Below are 23899 nucleotides of genomic sequence, written 5' to 3'. Positions count from 1 at the left end.
TATCAGGTACGCATTTTTTCAGCGGCTGCGTTATAGTCTTAAGTTTTAAAATGTCAACGTTCGCTAGGTACAGCGGGTTTTTATGGCCCTTTAAATTCTCCACATGTTACACAGCATGTCACATAAAAAGGCCTCTGATAATCTAACTGAACAGTGGGTTGATTTATAGGAATAACACAAAAATCACTGTTGTTTTATTGTAATAAGTAAGTTTGATGTTTATTACACTTAATAAACATTCGATAACTGATATAATCGCGCTCATTCGCTGTACTGACCAGAGATTGCAAGAGGTCTGCGTGACGCGACCTTCACAATGGATTAATCCTGATGTACTTACATCATTCATATTTTTTTTATTATACTACTGAGGATCAAGGTTTACATAAAAAAAGCGAAATTTACTGTCTTAGTAAATGTTAAAACTACTACATATAGCATTTATATTCTTAAAGGTATATATTTTGGAGTTTTCAATATGAAGGTTTATAAAGTACTCAATTTTTATGTAGCACTGGATGTATTTTTGATTCCTATTATTGTTCCCTAACACTTTACCAATATACTATAATCATACTATAATAAACTTTACTGACCAATATTGTGTAATACTCAACGTTTAGAAATATATACAGCTGTATTTAATCCTATAGCCACTTGTACTCAGTATTCCTTTTGGATACCATTTTGTAATAGATTACGCCTTTATATCCAACATATTTGATCTATACTATCAAGTGTTATTTTACTGCGAATTTGGGTCCTTCTTTCTCATGCATAGTAAATCAAATAAGCTCGTTTCACTCTGGCACGTTCCCAAAACATAATGAAATAAATTAAAATTAGAAAAATCATAGTTACGTTATAGAATTATTGCTTAAAAAAATATTATTGATTTATATCGAATTAAACTTGTCACTATACCGAATATTAAGATTTTAGTTAAAAATAAAATGACATCAAATGTTATCCAAAAAATGTATCCCAAATCTCAATATAGTGTTCGGTCATAATATGTGTAAGGAATGTATAGTGATTTAACTCGGCTGCCCGACTGGTTGTGGTGTGCCCTACTGGTTCTGTGCTTGTACTCTGAAAATAGTACCGCAGAACCAGTTGACCCACTATATACACAATTGGTCCTGTTGTGTGTATTGCATTAATGTCAAAGGACGTTGAGAACTTTTATTCTCTCGCTCACAACTGCACACGGCGTACACACAACACATACCTACGTGATGACCCTTGCGGCGAGTTGTATAAGTTATCACTCTGAAACTTACATACATATTTAAAGCACCTGACGTGTTTACTATCAGTAACATACCCCTCTAGGAGCGTATGAAGGCATCGACACGCGTTTGTTTTCTGGATATACATACCATGAAATTTGTCTTCTAGTGGCATGGTATAATGATAAGAGGGTGATTGATGCATACGCGTTTCTATAATCACCGTAATTAGTATATCTTCATATTAAAATGCCTATTTAATTAGATTTTTTATTTTGGATCATGGTTTAATCAAGACACAAAAGTATTTTGCATTGTACAATGTCAAGGCGAAGATTCGTGGATTCCGATAAAAAATATAATGGAAGCTTGTAATTTCTTCAAAATTGCACTTATGTTTTAAAATTTATGACATTGCCATAGATAACCTCGCTTTAATATTATTTTATTGTATGTAAAGGACGCAATTAATGTATTGGCAGTATAAGTAATTTTTTTCTTATTCCTATAAGTATGTGATGACTTCATATACGTTCAAATTTTGATTTCCCGTGATATTAAAAACGTTGGTACCTTTAATTTTTTTATATATTCTAAACGTTTAAGGTTTCAAACAATACTTAGACATGGATCTATAACTTCTAAACATAGGACTTTAATTAAATCTTCCAACCCATGTGAGTTGGGTTTTCAAAAATTCCATAAAAAGCCTAACGTGAGAAACCCAACTACTACAATTAAATTTCACTATCTTCAAAATAAAGTAAGTTTAAAACTTTTTGATTTCCATCTTTGGAATACAAGTAGTTATATTTCTACCTACCTGTGAAAGTCACATCATAATTGGTTATAGCCGATACGAAAATTCCGCCCGGATAAACAAACTTTTTAAAAATGTGTGTTTGGATTTTGCTATCATTCAAATAATCATAATAAGATCTTAATAAGGCAGTTATTTAAAATTCACTGATTTACTTCAATTATATTTATTTGTATGCTTAAATAAAGATTGTGAACTTTGCCAAATTACTAACTGCCAATTATTTCGAAGTTTGATATATGATAAATTATTGTTCTTTGTATAATGTTAATTCATCGTCATCTTTACTTTGTATACAAAATTATTCTAATTGAAGTTATATTTTGGTGTTGAATTGAAATACACGTTGTTTACAAAAAATGAGTTTTTCTATATTGATGTAATTTTTTTGTTAGCAGAATTTTAAAAACATTTATTTTGGAAGATTTAGTTTTTCGCTTAATCAATATTTTGTTCATTTACCTTATACTTATTTTATTTGTAAAAATGCCTTTTTCTTGCAAATTGCTTTTGTTATATTGAAAGCAATTTTTTTAAAAAGATATTATTTTATTAATCAGTTTTACGTAAGCACAAATCATTAAAATAACATAAGTAGAATTTCAAACAGCGCAGTACATTATGTTGATTTGGTTAGTCGTCTAGTTCGGAAGCGGCGCCACCGTCGCCACTAGCGGTGTTCACACAACAGAAACTGAAGACGCCACCGCCCCAGTCAGCCACCGTGCCGGCCTCGGAGGGCACCTCCGTCGACCCACCGCAGCAACCTGCCCTGCCAACCAAACAGAAACCACAAGTGCCTCGCAAACCGCAAACGAAGCGAGTTAGTTTCACTTCGGAAACGTTCGATGCATATGAACCGACACTGTCGACGAACGATGCGACTACCCCCCGAATCATACCGCATGGAATGCATGACAAGATCGTGGAGGAATCTCCCAGTACTAACGATGCATGCCCGGGACATAGCTCTTTACTAATACAAAATCGACCCGCAAATATAGAGCTGAAAGAAACCAAATCGAGTCTAGTTCGCCCCGAAGAATTTATCATCCCCCCTCCGCCACTGTTCGCGGCGAAAGTAAGTCAAAGTCAACTAATTCACGAAAAGGCACGAGAGCTAGATGACCCTGTAATCACTGTTATTCCCGAGCGCGTAATACTCCCGCTACCTATTGTGGCTGAAACAACTATGCAGTCCTCTAATTCTACAAACTCACCAGAAACAGAATTTCCTCCGCCAGTTAATTACCTAGCTCATCCGACCATTGAGTCTACGTTAAAAATAGATTCTGATCCATTTCGAACTGTTATATTTTCTGAAGTGCCTTCATCACAAGTCTTCCGAGATGAACTTCCTTTTAATGATCCTGACGAATTGTATAACGATTTATCAGCCAGTCCCGTAGGAGAACCCAGTCCCGCATTATTGCATGCTCACTATAAAACTCTTCCCACCGTCTCGCATATACCTAACTCGCCATGCTATTTGCATCCTGAAAGAAAAACTTTCGAAGACACCCATGTTTCTTTACGAGATTTAAGAGCTAATAGTCTTGCGTCTAACATGGTACATTCTACGACTTACCCGCTTAGCAATCCGTATCCATCTCTTACGACGGTCGCTGGAACATTTAATCCATATACATGCACACTTCCGGTCCATGTATCAAACAATATGACTTATTCAACATCTGTACCCACATTGTCACCTTCATTAGTTAGTTCAGTAGGAAAAGATATAAATGCCAACGTCACTCAATCTATTCCAATTAAAGTGGGAGATGCGCCTAAAAGTGTTCAATCAGAAAGAAGAGTGCGTTTTGGCGAAGTGACGACTGCGCCTGAATTTGATAATTTTTCAAACAATTTGGCGCCGACGGGAGAAGGAAGCACTTCGCCCGCGCCCACCTTGAAACCCGCATGGAGCAGCAATATCAAATCCTTCGCCATCGGCGAGGTAATCTTTAATGTACGGCATCTTACCCATACAATACACAGCTTCTTATGATTGTGTTCGTCGACTACCCGCCCAAAACTTACTAAAACACAAATGAATGTTTTGTTCCATTACCCATTGTGTTATATCAATGTCGTCATTAACTTGCATATTATTATATTTTGCATGTTCCCATTTATTTACTTAATTATTTATTGCATATTTTACTACTTACTTTCAATCGATAAATCGATTTACTATTGACTGCATGGGTGTTTATTAGGCTGGAGATGGGTTTATCATTGCATGTACATAATAATGACGTATATTGCGTATGCTTTTTTATTTTATTTATAATATTAATCATATCATTTCACTATAATATTTATATTCTTTATACTTTAGAGTATAAGAACAATATTAACGTTTTTTTAAAAAAACTTGCAGGCTTCCCCACCTCAATCTGGTAATTTTGTGAAAGCATCTGTCAGCGATAAGAAAAAGTTCTTTGAAAACGCAATGGAAGAAAGTCATAAATCATCGCCAAAACCAGGTATGTTTAATTTTTTGCGCGACTAGGGAGTAACTCAGATTTTTTGCGTCAGCGTCAGACCTCGTCGCGTCGTTAGGCTCGTCGTCAGGCGTCGTCATACGTCTGTGTAGTTTCAGCTATTTAAAAATAATAATTTGGATTGGTTTATGTCATATACTCCAAGCTTCTTGACTTATACGCCAGCCAGTGGTAAATATAATCTATTAGGATTATTTCTTCTCAAACGGATCAATTTTCTACTCTCAATTATTCTATTTAACAAATGAAAATATTTATAAAATGTGAAAGTGATATTAATGATTTTTAAATAGAATATAAAATGAAATAGTGAATATTAAATGAAACGGCGGAGTCCCAGGAACATTTTACTCTTTCATCAATAAATAATAATAAAAGTTTTACTTCAATCGCGCGTAAAGGTTACACGCTCACACTTTTTTTTAATAATTAAGAAATTTCACACCCTAGTTTACCTATTATTGAACTGTGTCAAAAATTGTGTTACACCGCAGTTATCACCTGAGTCGTGCCATTATAAACATCAATAATATTGGGGGATTTGTGATATATCGACAGCGGCAGGTACGCGCTTTTTAGAAATCCTGACCTCTTTACAACCCAATGACCATACATCGATACTGTTTAATACGCACGTACCTACGACGTAGATAAACTCGAGCGAGCGAGATAAATAGCTAATAGTAGATTATTCTACAAGGGGGTAAAGAAATGTCTTTCATTACGTGCGCCGGGATAAATCCCAAGCAAACGAGGGATTTTTAAGTATCTCTCAAGCGTAGTTACGGTGTTCCATCTAGAATCCTTAATGTAGCGAGGGTATTAGGGGTGCCCAAAACGAAGGCAGCTTTAGCCTTTAACCCTGAGTTGAATACTCTACTTTTCACGCCTTGCGAGGCAATAAAATCAAGTTTTGAAGGGTTTTTTTTAAAGTTATACTCAACGGTTCGCGTTCACAGGCAGGCAGGTGAGTGACAGGGAGGCCATCATTTGTTAGAGCGAGAAAGCAATATTAGAATGAAAAAATTTTATTCAGATAAGCCGTGCGCTAATTTCCTCATTCAAATCATAAAAGCCCCTAAGACTCCAGCCCAATATTACTTACCCGCTAAGCCTGTAGGGTGTATTGACATATTTGACCTTTAAACTAGGCTATATAATAATGCATTGTCAAACGAGTGGTTCGAAAAAATACTAACGACCAGACGAGGTGAATGATATTGGCATTACATTTAAAATGTATTTTGAATATTGTTGCAGAGAAAGTGTTCACATTCTTATCAGCGGATGAGGTGGAGAAATTGAAGCAGGAAGAGGAAAGGAAGATGGCATCTCTGTCGCGCGCTGAGCTCAGCTCGTGGTCCCCAGGGGAGGACCGCCAGAGTGAATACAGCTCGCATTCGGATGATGAACCCTACGAGAATGGCCATAGGTATGCCAATAACACATAATATCTTATCTTATATATACAGTGTTAAATATAAATACCAGAAAGCTCTCAGTCTGAAGTTGTTTAGATTAATACTAACAATTTTAGTTCCACGCCTTTTTTTAGCTCGATAGGTTGTAAAATATTCAATATTCAATATTTTACATAGATACTCTACTTGTTACTGCTCTGTAATGTAACATCAGCAAAAGCTTGCACGACTCTATCGTTCGGTCTCTTTTTGGCACTAATTGGCTTTAAAGTGGCAGTATTAAATTATTGTGTACTTTAATAATTTAATCACGAGGTGTGGACAAAGTCAAGTTTTGAGCATCTTTAATAACTTCCATTTTACAGTGTTGTAAACAAAACGACTCGTTCAAAACTTTTGAGCCCTTAGACTAGTCCTATTATAATGAATTATACATAAATTCGCCAAAGCTATTTGAAAATGTTTACCTAAATAAGTTTACACTGAATATATAAAAAATAAATATTATGTTGAAAATAAAATAAACAAAAAATCAAATTATACTTACGATTTTTTTTTTTGTTGTAAATCTTAAGTCTGCACGAACAAATAAAAAATACATCTTTCGTTCGGTCGTGTAAAAAACTATATGTCTTTTAAAGCTGGTGTCTCGAAAACACATCTAGGGGTCTCAGCACCTATGAATAGGATGTTAACTCTGTATAACAGCATTAATAAAGTGCTATCGCAATACTGTGGTATAGTTCAAACTTAGTATCTTTTTATTCCTTTGCTCTTTAGTTAAGCTAGTTTTGTTCTTTAGTATATATTGTCAGCATTCAATATTTTTTTATACATCATTTCAGTATTTGTTTTTTTTGTAATTAATTCTAAAATGTATGTTATTGTTCGCGGCACTAGATCCGGCTAGTTGTGGCAGTCTCTAAGTGGGTCTACAATATAACATTAATATGTTTTTTAATTTTTTGTTTAGTTTTATAAGAGTTATTGTAACCTGTTGATTATCTTTTAAATAAATAAATAAATAAACATTGACGAGTAACGGATTTCATATATTAAAAGTGTAGATATTGAGCTAAGCTACCACTAAGAGTTTCGAATGTCCATTGCAGTGTTTCTTTGGGTGGTGTAAGTCCATCCGCAAAGTCGCAACGTCGTCGTGCAAATCGCGAAGGTTCCGACAGTGAAGACCCAAGTACACGCGCTGCTCGCCGAGCGGCGTGGCGAGCCGCAAGGCTACGTTCACTTGAACAGGTACCGACGAATTGTTGCAGTTATTAATAATTGTTTACATCACGAGTGGCGCACCTGAAGTGAAGCGAACAGAAGCCAAGACGTGTAGGAATTGTCCAATTCGATTATTAAAAGATAACCTGATTTAGTTATCACATCAACAATAGCCCTTAACAGTCCAAGCTTTGCCCATGTTTGCCCATAATCACCACGCTGGAAAGGCTGGTTGGTGATCGCAATAGATATAGTAGTCAGTGGACAGAGGACGTTGCATTCCCTTAGTCAACTAGTTCGACATAATCACTTGCAGTTCCAAGTCACGACTTTCTGACAGCAATTACACCTTAAATACGAGTGTCTTCGGAACTAATATTTTAGTGATTTTAGTTCCTTGAACATTCGTATTATAGATTCACAACGTACAGCGCCAAAACGGCGTCTATCGATTGGAGGCAAAAACAAAACGACAGCTTGTCCAGTGGTTATGATAAGAGGTCATTAGGCTTAACTGAACAAAGATAGGCGTGAGCACAGCCTAATATCTGACGTTAAATATGTCCGATAATCAGCCATTTTGTCTATTTATCAGAAAACTCCTTATGATTCTGTGAGAAATGAAATTAAATCCAAATATTTTTTTTTGAAACTTACATCAGTGTCCTTGAACCTATTGTCTATGGGCGGCGATAAAAAAAAAACAAATACCTACTCTCTTCTAACCCTAACTTATGTGAAGCCTAACTTCCTAAGTTTTAAAAACTCTTCCATATAGCATGCTATATTAAGTTGTAACTCAAACAGTACTTCGAGTTTGCGTTTCGATATGCTATTTAACAATCGATTGCAATCGCGTCTTAGAATACATTTAAACTCTTAACATTTTAGGACGCGATTGAATCACAAAAAGCAATTAAAAGCATGGTGGGTCCAGCGCATGAAATTATAGGAGAGGTGCCGACCAGAGAAAGATCACCCTCCGAGGTAAAACATGTTGCTATTCTAATCAAACTCACTGAATGTTGTGATAATCTTACTAAGGTTGCTATAGATAGAAACAATAAGAAATATTCGTAATTTCATTATTTCTATCCATAGTACCGCCATTATCATCTGAGTCATCAACATCAGTAACATCACTAATGAGAGCGAGATACAAAATAATAAATAAAAAACGGGTGATAGAAGCAAAACTTAACTTAATTTTCTCTATACATTTCTGCATCTGTCTGCGCGATTTGTATTAGAAATACAATGCTCCCATTTCCTCTTCTCTCTACGTGTTGTCATTTTTCAATCTCATATTTAACGAAAAGTGCCTCAACGTGACCTCTATTTTACTTTAAAGATAAAAGTTATTGAATCGTGCAAAGTTTATCTTCAAAGAGATCCTAATTACGCCTCAGATGATATCGGCAGTGCTATAGCAATACATATTCATTTTCTTTAATAAAGTAATACGTGTTTTGTCTGTGTAAACAGTAACGATGATTTGGTCATTAACAAATTTATATGATGGGGTTGCAAGTTTAGACATCAACTGGGACATGAGATTCACTGATTTCAAAATCGGGTATATGACTTAATTTTTTGTATATCGGCAACAAGTGATATAACATTATAATGTGATATTGATATTTTTATGCCATTCCATCGGTAATCGCGAAAATCGCTTAAAAATACCATTTTAGTCGAGTCGATATGAAAAAAACTCTCGCTATTTGATAATTTACAACAATATGAAACTTAATTTGCAGTATCTATGCATTGGTTGCGTGTAAATTTTAGAAGTATTTTCATTTATTTATTCTGCAAATACATAAACCGGCATATAGTGATAGATTAGCAGACGTAAATAATATTGTTATATGTTTGTGTTAAGTCTCTCTTGTTGTCGATGTGCTATATTGCGAAAAAGAAATACATGATAATAGACATTTTGGCAAGCCATCTACCCTTTTATTGTACTTCACAACCATTTCATTATAAGATCAGCACTATTAAACTTGTCTCGCTTAATTTAATAACCCATTGTATGTTTAGGAATGATTTGACTAAATTTTTATGTTAACTGTTATAACTTTGTGTTATCCGTTACCTGTGGTTGAGGGTTGTTGTCGCTTCGCTGGCATAAACTGTACGTTATACGGTGTGTATGTGAAATTGGCTTTACAAATTATAGAAATGGCCCCTGCCACGTATTGCGTTGCGTACAAAACCGGGCCAGATACTGGCCGTGAAGGAGAAGGAAAAATTGTTAGACGAGCGAATAACACTACGCACGGAGGAATACGTGTGTCCGGCCACCGGCGAGACTAAAGTGCGAACCGTCGAGTACATTGAGAAAGTTATTGAGAAAGAGGTACGCGACGCGTCACTGTACATGCTAAATACTTAGGACGCTGTACACAAGCAATGCCGTTTCGTGTGCTGGTTTTACGTTTTGTATTATAAAGAATTACGCTTAGCTTTTTACGTGCAATTACAAGACATGCAACTTACGATGACCGATTACCCAATGGACAGTTCACGCGAGGAAAATATAGAGATATCATTCATACATTGTTCCGACTTTATCTACACAACCACTTTGAAAATTATAAATTTTAAGAGCAATCAATACAGCGAAAATTTTATACAAGACGCAACTAAAACTGACAGATGGCAGATCATTTTTAAAAGAAAAGATAAAATTAATTAATGAAAATGTAACGAATTCTTAAGACTTGAAATAGCCAATAAGTCAAGGTCATCTCAGAGACTAAGTTCTCTTACAATTCTTTTTTCTTATCGCCCAATCCCAAATATTTTAATCAACCCAGTAAAATGCCTTTTGAATGATCGGTATGATCGAGATCGGATGAGTCGATATGGTCTGTATATGTGGTCTTTCTTATTCCTATTGTTTCTGCATTCCATAGAGTAAACATTTTCGCCTAATTGATTGCTCGCAAAATAATAGCTATATCTCGCTATTTATCTATCTTGAATGCCAGTTTTTTTCATATATTTTATTCGCTACGAAAACTTGCAATGCGCGATCTGTACCACTTTTGACTGAGTAAATACTCGATTGCCGTGAACGATAAATGACTGACTGATGATAACCGTGAAAGTATATATTACTGAGGCCTTTTCGCACATAATGTTATGTACTAGGCATATTCGTGCAACACCGTATTTTACAGCGGAGTAGCTTTCTAAGGTAGATACATAAAACACGTAGTTCAAACACTAATTTGTAAATATTGTGGTGGTGAGGATACGTACACGTGGAATTCTTTAGGAGATATCGAAGTATTTGAAAGATTTTTTTTTGTAAGTCTGACAGCGTGTGGTGCAAGAAACGTTGATGTTTTTTTTATTTATTTATGTATTGATATATTTTGTCTTTGTGTGTTGCATGATGTTTTGGCATGGCATGCTAATATATTAATTTATGTATTTGTCAGACAATACCGGGATTCTAGACACGGAATCTTCACCGAAATAAATGGTTTGTTTCGTTTCGATATATATTTATATTTTATGGTACTGCTTTAATAATGCAATTATTTCATACATTATACATTTTGAACAGCAACCAATTCATATTCACTTTTTTGTTTATGCACAACAGAAAAACCAAAACTATTTCCAAAGGTATGAAATTATTGCAATGTTTTTTATGTTTGCTTGCACCGTAGTTTATCACCTAACATTTATTTGGGTTATTATGTAGTTAGAGCATTTCTAAGACACATTAATTCATTACAGTTAATTTCATCAAAAGTTCACTCAAAAGTGTTAATTTGGTTGAATAAGAAAGATGGCGTACAAAAAATCGCTGTTTTATACCTTATTCAAAAATGCTTCTTAAAGACTATTTCGAGCAATCCAACATACCCAAGATTTTTATAATTTTAATTATTCGTTGGATTCATTAAGCTTGGGTTTTAATAATTTTTTAATTTATTGGGCGACATCGCATTTCGAGATGTCTTTAGGGAGTTTAATATAACCTTTAAACGACTTTACGATCAATTATAATGAGTTCGAATTATCGCGGTCTCAGTACTAATAAAACAAAAAAAATAAAAGTTTGTTACTTCGAGTTTCTTATCATTTTCCCAACATTTCAATCATATTTATTCATCTTAATAAATAAAAATTTTGTAGCATTCTGAAAGTCGAATAACACGAAAATCATTGACGCACATATTTCTAATAGGTGGAGACGACGCAAGAGAAGATAATATCACTGGAACTAACAACCAGTCCCACAAGTGAGACCGCTCCCTCCGACTTGGAAGAAACGAGTCTCGAGAATGAAGTTGACACCGGGGAGAATTCACTCCAGCCGGACATCGTTCAAGTTGTCAATCCCATGCTCGACGGAGGCGTAGGTCGCGTAACGGCAATCCCAGTCGGACCCGCGCACCGACTAACGCCGTACAACGACCATCAACAATGAACAACTATCTGAAATATCCCACTAAGCATTTTTATCCATCCAGGTTTACGGGTAGAAAACTTCTTTAAATACCTTGTGTCCTTCGCACACCGACTCGACTACAATTAAAGCGTTAAACACGTTACAGAAAGTGTTGTTTAAAGTCAATGATGCATGGCCGACGCATGGTCTTCTTGTCGCATACTTATTATTTTGAATTTTCTCTGATCTGGTGGGCTTCGGCCGGTACGATACCGCGTAGAAAGTTATTAGGGGTTTAACATAACTGCCACGCCTTAGTAGATTAGCCCGCTACTATCTTAGACTGCATCTTTATGTAATACCAGGTGAGATTGCAGTCGAGGGCCAACTTGGAAAAGGCACACACATTTGTAAGGGTTGCTTTATGTAACATAACTTAAGGCTAAAAATAAGGCATAAAATGCTTTAATTTAAGTCGAGTCTGTGTTGAGTCGATATGTTGTGCGAATGCCATATATCTGTTAAAAGCAGTTGCCTACTATTTCATCTTTTTTAGGGTTGCATCTTAAGTTTATTATTTAGATACTTTTTCACTTTTATAAATAAAGACTAAAACGTTTCTAGTATCCGAAACTTTCCAGGCAAGCCGATGTACAACCCAGTTTCTCACAGATTTTTTATTGGCTAATAAATTATACACATCGTGAAACAAAAATTGGCAACCCGAAAACTATACACATGACAACGTACTCGGCTTTATTTTATTTAACATAATATAACTCGACTTAGCTCGTCGATGAACTCGAAGTAGATTTTTCAGCGATAAGAACGACATTGAACTATTATACATCCTTATTTGTATTTAAACTGTGATAATAAGTTTAGAATTCCACCGACTTTGCTCTTATTATTTGTATGGGATACGTTGAGAAAATCTACAGTCGAGCAGCACTTTTTACTGTGGCATTTTTTATTTCGATCACAATTTTTAATTTTTTTATTATAATTTTGCATCGGAGGTTTGTGATAGATTTTATCTATTTTGATAATATTATTTCTTTTGTGTACTTTACGTATGTGACTTTAAATATTTTCATTCCGTGCAAGTTTTACTGTTTGACTGAATGTTGTTGCTGTACCTGTTTATTTCAATTTTTTAGGAAAATGATTGGATGTAAGTTCTTATGAAGGAAATGTTTTAAGAGATTATACAAAACATAGTGTACATACCATCGTTATATGTATACTATTGAGCTATTGAACATTATGTTGTTCAGTAAAACCAACGACAATTTTTTTTGTACAGTTGGCATCACACAACCGCCTGCTTGTGTATTAATTTAGTTTGATATTTCATATTATATTATTATTTAGTACAAATGCTAATTTTATTCTGGCATTGTCTTAATTGTTACAGTATTTGTGTTAACTGGTGTATTAATAATTTAATTTAATGTTTTAATTTAATGTATGTGGTGCCTTAATTCCTCAAATAGATTACTGTGTAACACGATTTTACTCTTAAATGCTAGTACACTTACTGTATTTGATAATGCATATAAATGTTTATGCTGTAGTTAAATTGTTTTAATAAAAATACCCTTTTGATAATTTATACCTAAAAATAAAATACTTAATTATTTTTTGCATTTTAAGCATCCGAAGGCCGTTAAATTTTTCTTTTAAATGTACATTATATTATTGTTCTTAATCTCAACAAAATGTATATTTCCGTTAATGAAGATGTTTTGGAGTATATTTAATGGTAGTAAACTATTGATAGTTTTGATGTATTGAATGAAAGAATGGTCTCTATGCGTGTACTTTATATCTTTTTAAGATTCTAGTAATGTGGATTGTAAACTAATGAAAATATTGTATGTTTGTCCAATAAATGGTTTAATATATATTTTAATAAAATTATACGGTTGTTTTTTTCTCTTTCGAACATTTATTAATGAAAATATAATCACTTGTAAAAATATTTATTGAATAAAAACTAGGTTAGCGTGCATCGTAAAACATAAATCCTTTTAACTTGATCATCCTGACAAAAACTACGACACAACTTATTTCTTTGGGGCAATGATGCCTTCTAGTTGGGCCTGAAACAAGGAACAAAGTTCATTAACAATTCACGACGGGTCTAAGAACAGAAATTTGAATTTAAAAATCATTATTAGATTGGAAATGAGGAGGGGACTAGCGTCTCACAAATACAAGAACTAGTTAAACAAATCTTTTTGTAAAAATATGAAATCTTTGATTTTCCGCAATAATACTTTTTCTGTATGGGTTATAAGACAAGGATTCTTAGCCTTTCGCAAAATCGAGCGGTTCAGCGATTGAGCCACTTTATTCGCCTACTACAGAGCACGGGTCTCCTTTCAGAATGAGAAAAGTATAGACCGTAGTACACCGCACTGGTCAAAAGCGAGATGGTGAACTGGAATAGTTTTTGAGAATATTCTGATGCTCTCAGGCATGCAATTATGATCGTATTACAAAACTCCGAAAAGTTAAGTTTGCGAGCTTCGGATCTTCTGCACGCAACCTTAACGCACATTCTTAGTGCTTTAGGGCACCTCTAAGATAGAAACGCTTTTCTCTGTTTCGCAAAGATCGTTGCAATGGTGGAGCTAAACATAGTCAACGACACTATCATTTATACTTTTATAGTGCCCGCGTTATGGACTGAGTCGTCGGGTGATAAATGTCAATAACAATAGGAATGTGCAACGTCCGTCGACTCTTTACGTTTATAACGCGGTCACAGGATTCACGCAAAATAAACTATAGTGTACCTTCAACTGAGCGTTAGTTTTCTTTAAAGCTAACAATTCTTCCTGGTGTCGTTTCTCTTCGGCAGCACGCAGCTCGGCCGCGCGTCGCTCCAGCTGTTCCGTTTTTTGTTTTAATTCCATGCATTGCTTTTCCAAAGCGGATCGTTCGCTTTCCAACTTTGCCACTTGATCCATAAGGTCTGATTTACCTTGTTCCGACTAAGCAAATAAATAGATCTTTAGTTTTTTTTATATTAATTGCAGGCAAATAAACGGACTTTCGGTTCTACTTTTCTGTAATTTTATCCAGACATAGTTGTGGGACACCCCCCAAAGAAAGGTGATTATTCCATAATTTGCAAGAGCACGGGATACCTACGTTATCTAGTATAGCGAAAGGTTGGGGAATGCTAGGCATCCGGATGGTGAGCATTATAAATATTGGGTTATCCTAACCTAATTCTTTTCCACTGTAGGTACCTATTTATGTCGTAAGTCGACTCCAGAACCTGGCCAGAGTAACGATAATTATTTTTTAAAGATCTGAATAGTTTAGTAGGGAAAAGTTATTTAAATCATTATATGTGATATGCATTTCACCTGTAAAGCCTTTCGCATACCAAATGCAATAGAACTGCAATACAATGTTTGATATGCTTCCATCGTGATACGTGCTTCATCGCGTACCCTCAGAAGAAGAAGGCCTCGTTCACCACAGTTGATTGTGACCTGAGGAATGAATAGTTAGTTGCAACTGTTATTCGGTACCGGGCCAATTACCTTACGCAGCACAGAAATTTTTCATATCCGAAATAAGTACTAGTAATAAAGCTAAACACTACACTGCCGCGTTTACGGTTGCATGGATATTTACGACTGATCAACGCCTGTTTGAACTAGCCATGTTATTGTTCGCAAGAAGGTAAGATGCAAAGCACAACCTTCTGAAAATGCGTCGTAGGTATTTAAGTAAATTAATGTGTAGATATAGGTACCTGTCGAATAAGCTCGTCGAAACACTGGGTATAGAGTTGTCTGCGCACAGGGCATATTCCAGTTTCTCTCGCCTGCCGCTGTTGTAAACGAGTGTCCAGCATTTCTTGGAGGTTTATAACATCTAGTCTGGTGGCTGGCGTCGATGATATCTAGGGCACAAAATATTTTGGTGTCGGCCCCGTTCATGGGGATAGCGGGAAATGTTTTAATCATTCCGGTAAATATTTTTTATAAGATGATAGAAAGTAGATTTTGGATCTATAGTAAGTAGGTAGGTATTAGCTATCATTGGCACTAGTTTCATCCATAAAACATGCCCACAAGGAGCTACCCTTGTTAGAAGTTTGATCGTTACTCCTAGAGAGACACAATAATCCCCTTCGTTTATAGATTACTTCATTCTTGCCACTACTTTTCCACTTCCCACACTGTTTATTAGGTTCAGATCCTTTACTAAAGTTAATTTGCAAACTAAAAATTTTGTAGAAATTACGAAAACAGTAGGGAGTTACATATATTTAAAAGGACAGTGTAGGTCATACAAAAAGCGCTTACTTTTTGGGTCCATATTTGCCCATCTTCTTCCCATTCTTTAGGAGGCAAAATTGCATTGAGAATTTCCTCAGTTTCCCGTTTGGCCTCGGTTGGAATACATGGTTGTGCGGCGGCTGCACCAGCCGATGGTAAACTCTTGAAAATAAAACCATCAGGACTAAATACCCACAGTTAAGGTGTGACTTGTGAGGAACGTAAGTGTTACGTATTCAAATACTTAGATTTCGACATATTATAGAAGTTATTTTTTTCAATGTAGGCTTAATACTTATAAACAGCTGCTATGGCAGATTACTTACTACTTTTTCTGGTTGTTTTGTAACTAATACGGGATTATCATAGCGAACTAATGTCTCCTCAGTGGAAACAGGAGCCCTTTCTCCCATTTTTGCTGATAACCAGAAATCCAAATATTTTTATTTCAACAGCTTTAGATGCTGGATATCGCAATAAGTTCAAAATATTTATATCCATGACGATGACACTGTTACATAGCAACGAGTTTGATTGTCAGGTTTAAGTGATCGAATATCATGAAGGTTTTATTTGTATAAAAAAACATTTAGAAAATGAAACAATGTGCTTTTTTAACATACATTTATTTAATTATAAGAAAACAGTCTTACAATGCGATTACGAAGCTCGATTCGCAATTGAATAGAATTTTCTTAGGAATTTCCAGAACTGTTGCCTTTAAAATGCCACATCAATCATCAGTTTGAAACTTGACCTATAGACTACTCATTGAGTACCTATCGATTCTAGGAACAATCGTATAGCCAGGGTTTCCACTGATTGATTCAGAACCTTTAATTGTCTAATTGCATCCTCCAACCGCAAACTATTGTGAATCACTGCTTGAACTGGAGCTTGAGTCAGTGGACATGACTTCAACATCTTCCTGCGTCGGCGCATCTTTACTGCGCCCATCTATAGCAACGGAGTTTCCACCGCCCACTGACATGTGAAGCTCTCCAGACGGATGCCATGTGAATTGGTTGGTTGCTGATGCTGGCACTGCAAATTTTTTAGGCAATTAAAATATGTCTTTCTAACGGTGAAAGAAAACATCGTGAGGGTTCAGCATGACTGAGAGTTCTTATAGGCGTGGTAAGTCTACCAATCCGCATTTAGCCAGACTACGGCCTAAACCCATCTCACTCTGAGAGGAGACCTGTGCCTTGTAGTGGGTGGCTAATGGGTTGATAACGATTATGATCATGATACAGCGAATTGTGTTTGTTTGTAACCTATGTTCGGTTAGGCTCCCAGCTGTACCAATCTTTATAAAATTTGACTCAGATGTAAAATGTATATATTTATTTGTGGTTTGACAATATTGTATATATTTATTTATTATTGATATTAATTATATAGGTATATATTAATTATTATCACTATCTATATAGTTTATTGTAAGTTTGTTATATGTACATATTATATTTGTATATATATAGGTTTATGCATGTTTATTTGCAACACAGTACAGTTAAATGCACCACCTACCTCTCTTCTTGAGCTGTTTTTAACGCCTTTGGTTGCCTGGAAGAGATCGCTATGTAGCGATAAGGCCGCCAAATTGTATACCTTTTGTTAAATTTTTACTTTTAATTTGTTATGTTCATGTGGTGTACAATAAAAGTGTATTCATTCATTCATTCATTCAATGTTTCTCGAAAATCCAACCAATAGTATTGACAACCCTTTTAATGATTAATGGGGAAAAAATATTTCATGGTTTAAAATTTAAGTTACTGTGATGTTATGAAAACAAATACGTAAACCACTGGTTTGAGTGTGCCAACGTCGGCATAGTATTTAATTTCTTAGAAGCGCAACTGAGACCAATGATAAATGTATAGAGCTTGTATGTTTGAAAACACTAGACTCAGGAACTAGCAGAGATTTAAAAAAATGCAGTAGGTAACCCATTCATTGAGGGATGCTAATATGGCTGAAACCACTTAAAATTCAAAATTTCTTTATTCATGTAGGCCTATCATAGGCACTTATGAAGCGTTCATACATACATGTTTACATAATTGTAAGGGGATGGTGATAACTTCGTTCGCCAACTTAAACCTAAAGCTACGAGGGTTCCAAACGCGCCCTAGTCTAAGAAGAGCCCACAACAAACTTAGCCGGGAATTATTTTTTTGTTATCACCATCACACAGTAAATTTATTTAGCAATGAAGCTAGAGCAATTTGCACCCAAGCTTTTTTATTGTTTAAGTAATCCTTAATAGTGTGTGTAACACTTGTAAGTAAGACATCTTGAACCCTTAAATGTTTAAACAATAATATGGCAAATATCACATTCCATTCCCATTCAATTCTCAGAACAAAAGGTTACTAAAATTTATTTTTTACTCACAAGTCACAACAGAGACTTGAACGAAAATGATTAAAACTCAATGACTAAGATCAATTGAAAATAAATTTTATAAATAATTAGTTACATTTTGAGGAAGTATTTTATTAATTTTACAAGCTGCACATGTCAATTTATTGAGATGATGGTTTTTTCAAAATGAGTAGATAAGGTAATTGTAAGCCTGAGTCAGTCAGTAATTAATAAGATGCATCAGAATATTTCTTGGATCTTATCCAATTGGCAACTAGTTAAATAGTCAAGGAAGATATCAACCCAAGTAGTTCAAGTAAATATAATTAGGGGAAAACCTAAATATTAGCATAAGAGTTTTATATACACAAATGATTAATAAAGTTACCTCCTCCAGTAGTTATTCGATGCAGTTCATTTAGTGTGGAGGGAGTGTGACCATTCAGTGGCAGATCGCAAAGACGGCCAAGCATACCCAGTCTCATCTCCAGATCTGTGGGGTAAGGACGTCTTGGATCTCCAGGCTGCCAAGACAGTGGTGCACTTACTGCATTTGATGCACTTATCCTAGGTAGGTACAGAATATGTTATTCAAAAATTAAGTATCCTCTTATTAGTAGTTAAATTGAATTGAAATACACTCTTGAGACATTAAAAAATATGTATCAAATTAAAATCAAATCCTTTTTGATCTGTGTTAAAAAAATTATAAGATTGCCTTCTGTACAAATATTTAATCATGTTATGACCATTTCACAAGTATCTAGTAAATTCAAAATAATGTGCTAGAAATTGTCCTAAACCTGTCTAGTCCTCTGTGGTTTCTAAGATTAGCTTATTATACGACTATATGCATAGTCTATTAATCTGCAATAATTAGAGATCAAAGATCAATACCTGTGTGCAAATTTGATTAGCTCCTCAGAAGGGACTGGTCTCTTTCTTGACTTTACTATTGAAGCAAGTTTCTGCCGTGCTTGATACAAAGATGTGGCTAATATCTGCTCTGCATCTTTTAACTGTCTTTGTAAATGGTAAATGTCTTGATCCTGTAATATTTCAATGAAATTAGAAAACAAATCAAATGAAGTATGGTTTTAAAGTAAAAACAAAAAAGGATTGGTATCAACCTTGTTATCAACTTCTGCTTTTAAATCATTCATTTTCTGTTGTATTGTGGCCTGTTCATCAGCTAAATCCAAAGTCTTTTTTAGTTCAGCGTCTTTTGATAGAAGCAATTCAGTAAGTTGTGCGTAATCCGCGGCTGAAAGCTTTTGCTGCTTCGGAGCTATGGATACTTCAATTATCTCTCTAAAACAAGATGTTAGATTTAAAATAGCGTCTTGAACTTACGGAGAAAGATTTTCTTTGGCTAAATCAAGACATACTTAGCGATGAGTTCCATGTCGTCTATTAATGAAAGAAGCCTGTCTTTTGTGCTCAAATGCGACGCCATAATTATTAATGTTTATGTTATTCAAACTTATTATAAAGCACTTTAAAAGCTGTTATGTGATTGTTTACTAAAAATGCTCTATAAATTCGACAAGAAACAAACAATCATTCCATTTTGATTGTCAAAAATGTCATGTTTCAATAGTGACATTTGAATGACTTGACATATTACGTATTGCTAGAAAATTAATTTAAGTTTTTTTTAACAGTAAACACTTAACGATTTAATAAAAAATATTATAATGTTTAAACTAATATACGAAATTAATAAAATTGTCTGCGGGTCGTCTGATAACGTCTTCATACCAGCGCAATCGTTTTTCTTGCAATTTATGAACGATGGGGTTTTCTATAACTACCTTTAAGTAATACCTTGAACACGAGGACTATTAATATATTTATTAATATAACATCATCGAGTATGCAGGATATGTGTTCAACCTTATCTAGGCTGATTCGAAGACCATTCTGTTCCAGTGATGTTATCCAGAGATTTAATTGGCTTTGTAGTTCTGCAACAGGGTCAGATATGAGCAGGTGGTCATTTGCGTACAAGATGTTCCCCACCAGTACTGTCAAAGACCTGTACTCTTTGACAGTCTCTCGTGAGATAATCCACGATCACATTGAATAACAAAGGGCTGAGTGCCGAACCCTTATGTACTTTGACTTCTATTGCAAATCCATCGCTAGTTCCAGCGGCGCTTACTACTTGTTGGTGACATTGTTGTACATTTCATGTATCAACTGTTCGGGAAACTTTTGTGCTCTCACCGACTCCCATATAAAATTTTTGGGATCATGTGTATGTGTGGGTACTTGTTAATCTTCGCTTTTTCGAGCATGATTCGTATGGTTTGTATAGCGTCGGATGTACCTTTCTTTAAGCAAAGACGCACTGATTTGATCCCAAATTTCTAACGTATGCAACAGTTTTATGGCTCTGTAGTTATTACAGTCCCTGAAATCTCTGCTGCCATTATAAAAAAGTACCAAGAAGCTTTGTTGCGATGAGTTCATAGTAATACCTACCGTTAATTTATTTAATAAATTACTTACCTACTTATTAAACCCGTTAGCTTACAAACCCTTATTGAATACACAATTTATAAGTAATTGAGGATGGTACCTTTATTAGTGTTACCGACCTCTGGTAACTATCGGTTTTATTTTTTATATTTCGATGAAGGCAAATATAGTTTAGATATTAATTACTATCGCATTATATATATTCAAAATTATATTTACACACCTAAGGGGTTAAATAGGGGATTAAAGTTATCAGGCACCGTCCGATTTATAATATCTTGTTTGCATTTGAGAGGCAATCGTCGCGCGTCATTGATTTTTATAGTAGGTAGGTATACCTAAATAAATATTTCGGGAAGGAATTTAGTAACACACATAATTCTTAAAATAGGTAGTTAGGAAAAGAAAATTTACACTTATTTATTATACACTAAGTAGGTACCTGTGGCAATGAATATGCTTAGATAAAGAAGATTGTATTATTATAAATATATAATATGCTGATTTCTAGGTGGTATTCTGATTCACACTTAATGTGCATTAAAAACTAGCATAATTTTTAGGTAAATAGGTATGATCCAATTAGTAGAAATAAGTTTGTAATATGCAAAATTTTAAATTGGTACCTAGGTATTTACTTTATATTATTTTTTGCTAACTTATTATTAATAAAAAAAGCAGGTAGGTAATCTAAACTTTTATCCATATTCAATCTATACTTTATTCTGGATGGCAGTTGACCAAATTACCTACCTACTTTTGATCAATGCTTCAAACAAACAGTTCTTGCATTGAAATTATTTATGGCTGATGTAGGTATGAGCCTCATGAAAAAGCTCACAGTCACTTATAGGGCTGTGGAGAGAGCTATGCTAGTTATATTAAACCACCCGAAAGAGCAGTTTGAACTGGAACAAAAGTATAGGTACTCAAGTTGAGTACCTAGCAAGTACCTCTTTTAGCAAGTCTAGCACAGCAGGAGACATAAATTATATTCCCCGATTATATCCCCTGACAGGGGAAATATATAGGTAACCTGCTAAAGCACGGGAATATGGAATAGGAGAATGTGACCCCCGTTTATTATTTAGTCAATTATTTCATCTTTTACATCAGTGATCAAATCAGAAATCAAGAGATCCTTAGAAATATCAAAGTTACCAACATGGCTGAACGAGTTGCGAAGCTAAAGAGGCAATGGATAGGATACATATTGGGAATCGTCCCAATATGCTGGAAAGCAAATCGTTGTTAGACCTCCATTAGCCGTAGAAGCGAGGATATCCCTAAATAAGGCTAACATTCTTATATTATGTGCGTTTAAGCAATGAAACAACACTTGCTTTAACAGTAAAGGAAACATCGTGCGGTGCGTGCCTAAGAGTTTTCGTGTCAAGCGCGGATTAGTAGACTTCACACATCCTTTTGTACAATAGGATTTGGAAAACTCTGAGGAGTCAGACATTCAGGCTTCCTAACGATGTTTTCCTTCACCGATAAAGCAAGTGACCGAGTGATATTTAATTGCTAAAACTACTGCGAAAAGTTTCTTGTGCGTCCCCAAAGGGAAGCGGAAGCTAGTAGGCTACCACGGCTTTTTTTTGGATCAAAATTACAAGAATGCAATTTACTTGCAGTTGTAATCTGAATACACCTTTAATGCGAATACGGGTAAACGGCAAACTGGCTTTTTGTGCACGCGGTCTGTGCGTGACAGCGCATGCGCGCAGCGAGGGGGTACGGGGCGCGGGGAGGTGCACACCATGCCGCTTGCATGCGCTCCCCACGTGCTCATGATCCTGTATGACTGTACAACAACATTGAATAAATAAATAAATAAATGTACTACGATAATACAAACACCGCCATCTAGCCCCAAAGTAAGCTCAGCTTTTGTTATGGGTGCTAAGATGACTGATGAATATATTTTTTGTTATGAATAATACAGATAAATACTTATAAAATACATTTAACACCCAGACACTGAAAAACATTCCGGTTCATCACATAAACATTTTCCAGTTGTGGGAATCGAACCCACAGCCTTTGACCCAGAAAGCAGGGTCGCTGCCCACTGCGCCAATCGGTCGTAAGAAATAATACGGAATATTTTTGTCGATGCTTTCAAATTATTTAAACTGTACTTATTCAACTGAAGAAGAATTTTCACGTTTTAATAAAACATAGACGTTAACTAACTAAAAACTGAAAATTATTTTCTATTTCGGCTAAACATATTGTCTTCTTCGTCCACTATCCACTTTTTTACACGCAGATCCTTTTTTACACATCCATCCATTTCTCGTTTGGTCATCCTACTACGGTAGGTAATGTAAAACAAAACAATTGCTTACATAGATTTACATTATAAAATCCTAAGAATAGTATTGTAAGACGGGTAGCCGATCATACTCTTTATTGATTTTATTTAACAAATATTGACTTCTATACAATACATAGGTATAATGGAGATTAATAAAAAATAATGACAAAAATATTTTAAGAAAATAATGCTTAGGCATTATAAAGTTATATCATTTCTTAAATCAAAAGTGAAAATTGAACATTACCCTCCAACTGTTGCAGTTGGGTTATTTATGCAATTCTATTAATAATGTAGGCACAGTGATCGAGGCTCCCAGCGCAACATGCACCACAGCGTAGCATGACACAGTAAACTTAAACGTAGTTAGCGGTAGACGTACCTATATCGACTTCATATTTTATTAAAAAAAGGCATAAGGATAGCTACTGGTAGTAATAATATATGTTTGAGAATGATTTCATTATAATTTACTTGCTATTATAAAAAATATAAGATGGTATGGTAAGTGTGATACGCATCGCATAATCTAAATGACCGTTCTTAAGTTTGTTTTCGTAAACTTTCGCAGATTATAATTACATACATTTATGTCATAAACTGTCTGACTGGGCTATAAAAAATAGTTATCCTTTTTCACGACGCATCAGGTCAGCAAAAGGTACTTCAAAACCTGAGTTTAGTTCAGCGTGGTGAACTACGGCCTAACCCCTTATCATTGGGGGAGGAGACCCGTGCTCTATGATTGATATGATGATAATGAATGCCTGAAAAATTAACATATT

At 35.0% G+C, this 23899-nt stretch overlaps 3 protein-coding genes across 16 annotated transcripts in view; 1 reads left to right on the top strand and 2 right to left on the bottom strand.

The window, feature by feature from the left end:
- Positions 1-13550, top strand: part of LOC120626713 (protein lap4) — a 130794-nt gene extending 117244 nt beyond the window's left edge. For 6 of the 14 annotated variants that reach the window (XM_039894353.1, XM_039894348.1, XM_039894351.1 and 3 more), the window contains 6 exons: positions 2690-4024; positions 4439-4544; positions 5823-5994; positions 7096-7237; positions 8102-8197; positions 11424-13550. In XM_039894353.1, the coding sequence (XP_039750287.1) occupies positions 2690-4024; positions 4439-4544; positions 5823-5994; positions 7096-7237; positions 8102-8197; positions 11424-11666 (2094 nt within the window). In that variant the 3' untranslated portion in view covers positions 11667-13550. Of the gene's footprint in view, positions 1-2689; positions 4025-4438; positions 4545-5822; positions 5995-7095; positions 7238-8101; positions 8198-10665; positions 10710-11423 lie in introns of all 14 variants that reach the window. The other 8 variants (XM_039894361.1, XM_039894352.1, XM_039894350.1 and 5 more) reach the window with 6 other exon arrangements.
- A 46-nt stretch (positions 13551-13596) lies between these two features.
- Positions 13597-16395, bottom strand: LOC120626979 (putative inner dynein arm light chain, axonemal). Its single transcript, XM_039894804.1, has 6 exons — positions 16261-16395; positions 15962-16096; positions 15406-15555; positions 15011-15139; positions 14432-14629; positions 13597-13732 (listed from the first exon to the last, which is right to left on the bottom strand). Exons 1-6 carry the CDS (start codon positions 16345-16347, stop codon positions 13697-13699), a joined length of 735 nt encoding a protein of 244 aa, XP_039750738.1. The 5' UTR covers positions 16348-16395; the 3' UTR covers positions 13597-13696.
- A 155-nt stretch (positions 16396-16550) lies between these two features.
- Positions 16551-19885, bottom strand: LOC120626805 (mediator of RNA polymerase II transcription subunit 4). The gene is made up of 5 exons (XM_039894555.1): positions 19696-19885; positions 19438-19618; positions 19205-19356; positions 18696-18874; positions 16551-16978 (listed from the first exon to the last, which is right to left on the bottom strand). Exons 1-5 carry the CDS (start codon positions 19761-19763, stop codon positions 16803-16805), a joined length of 756 nt encoding a protein of 251 aa, XP_039750489.1. The 5' UTR covers positions 19764-19885; the 3' UTR covers positions 16551-16802.
- Between the last annotated feature and the right edge of the window lie 4014 nt (positions 19886-23899).

This window comes from Pararge aegeria, chromosome 10 (assembly GCF_905163445.1).
Source record: "Pararge aegeria chromosome 10, ilParAegt1.1, whole genome shotgun sequence".
In the NCBI taxonomy this organism is placed as follows: domain Eukaryota; kingdom Metazoa; phylum Arthropoda; class Insecta; order Lepidoptera; family Nymphalidae; genus Pararge; species Pararge aegeria.
This window is presented reverse-complemented; position numbering and strand designations above follow the sequence as displayed.

Excerpts from the sequence above, each read along its gene's own strand:
- LOC120626805 (XM_039894555.1), bottom strand. The coding sequence starts at position 19,763 with ATGGCGTCGCATTTGAGCACAAAAGACAGGCTTCTTTCATTAATAGAC. Across the intron at positions 19,357-19,437 it reads AAGCAGAAGTTGATAACAAG|GATCAAGACATTTACCATTT; the intron begins GTTGATACCAAT and ends GAAATATTACAG. Across the intron at positions 16,979-18,695 it reads TCGAATAACTACTGGAGGAG|TGCCAGCATCAGCAACCAAC; the intron begins GTAACTTTATTA and ends AAAAATTTGCAG.
- LOC120626979 (XM_039894804.1), bottom strand. The coding sequence starts at position 16,347 with ATGGGAGAAAGGGCTCCTGTTTCCACTGAGGAGACATTAGTTCGCTAT. Across the intron at positions 15,140-15,405 it reads TCGACGAGCTTATTCGACAG|GTCACAATCAACTGTGGTGA; the intron begins GTACCTATATCT and ends TTCATTCCTCAG. Across the intron at positions 13,733-14,431 it reads AAACTAACGCTCAGTTGAAG|GCCCAACTAGAAGGCATCAT; the intron begins GTACACTATAGT and ends TCCTTGTTTCAG.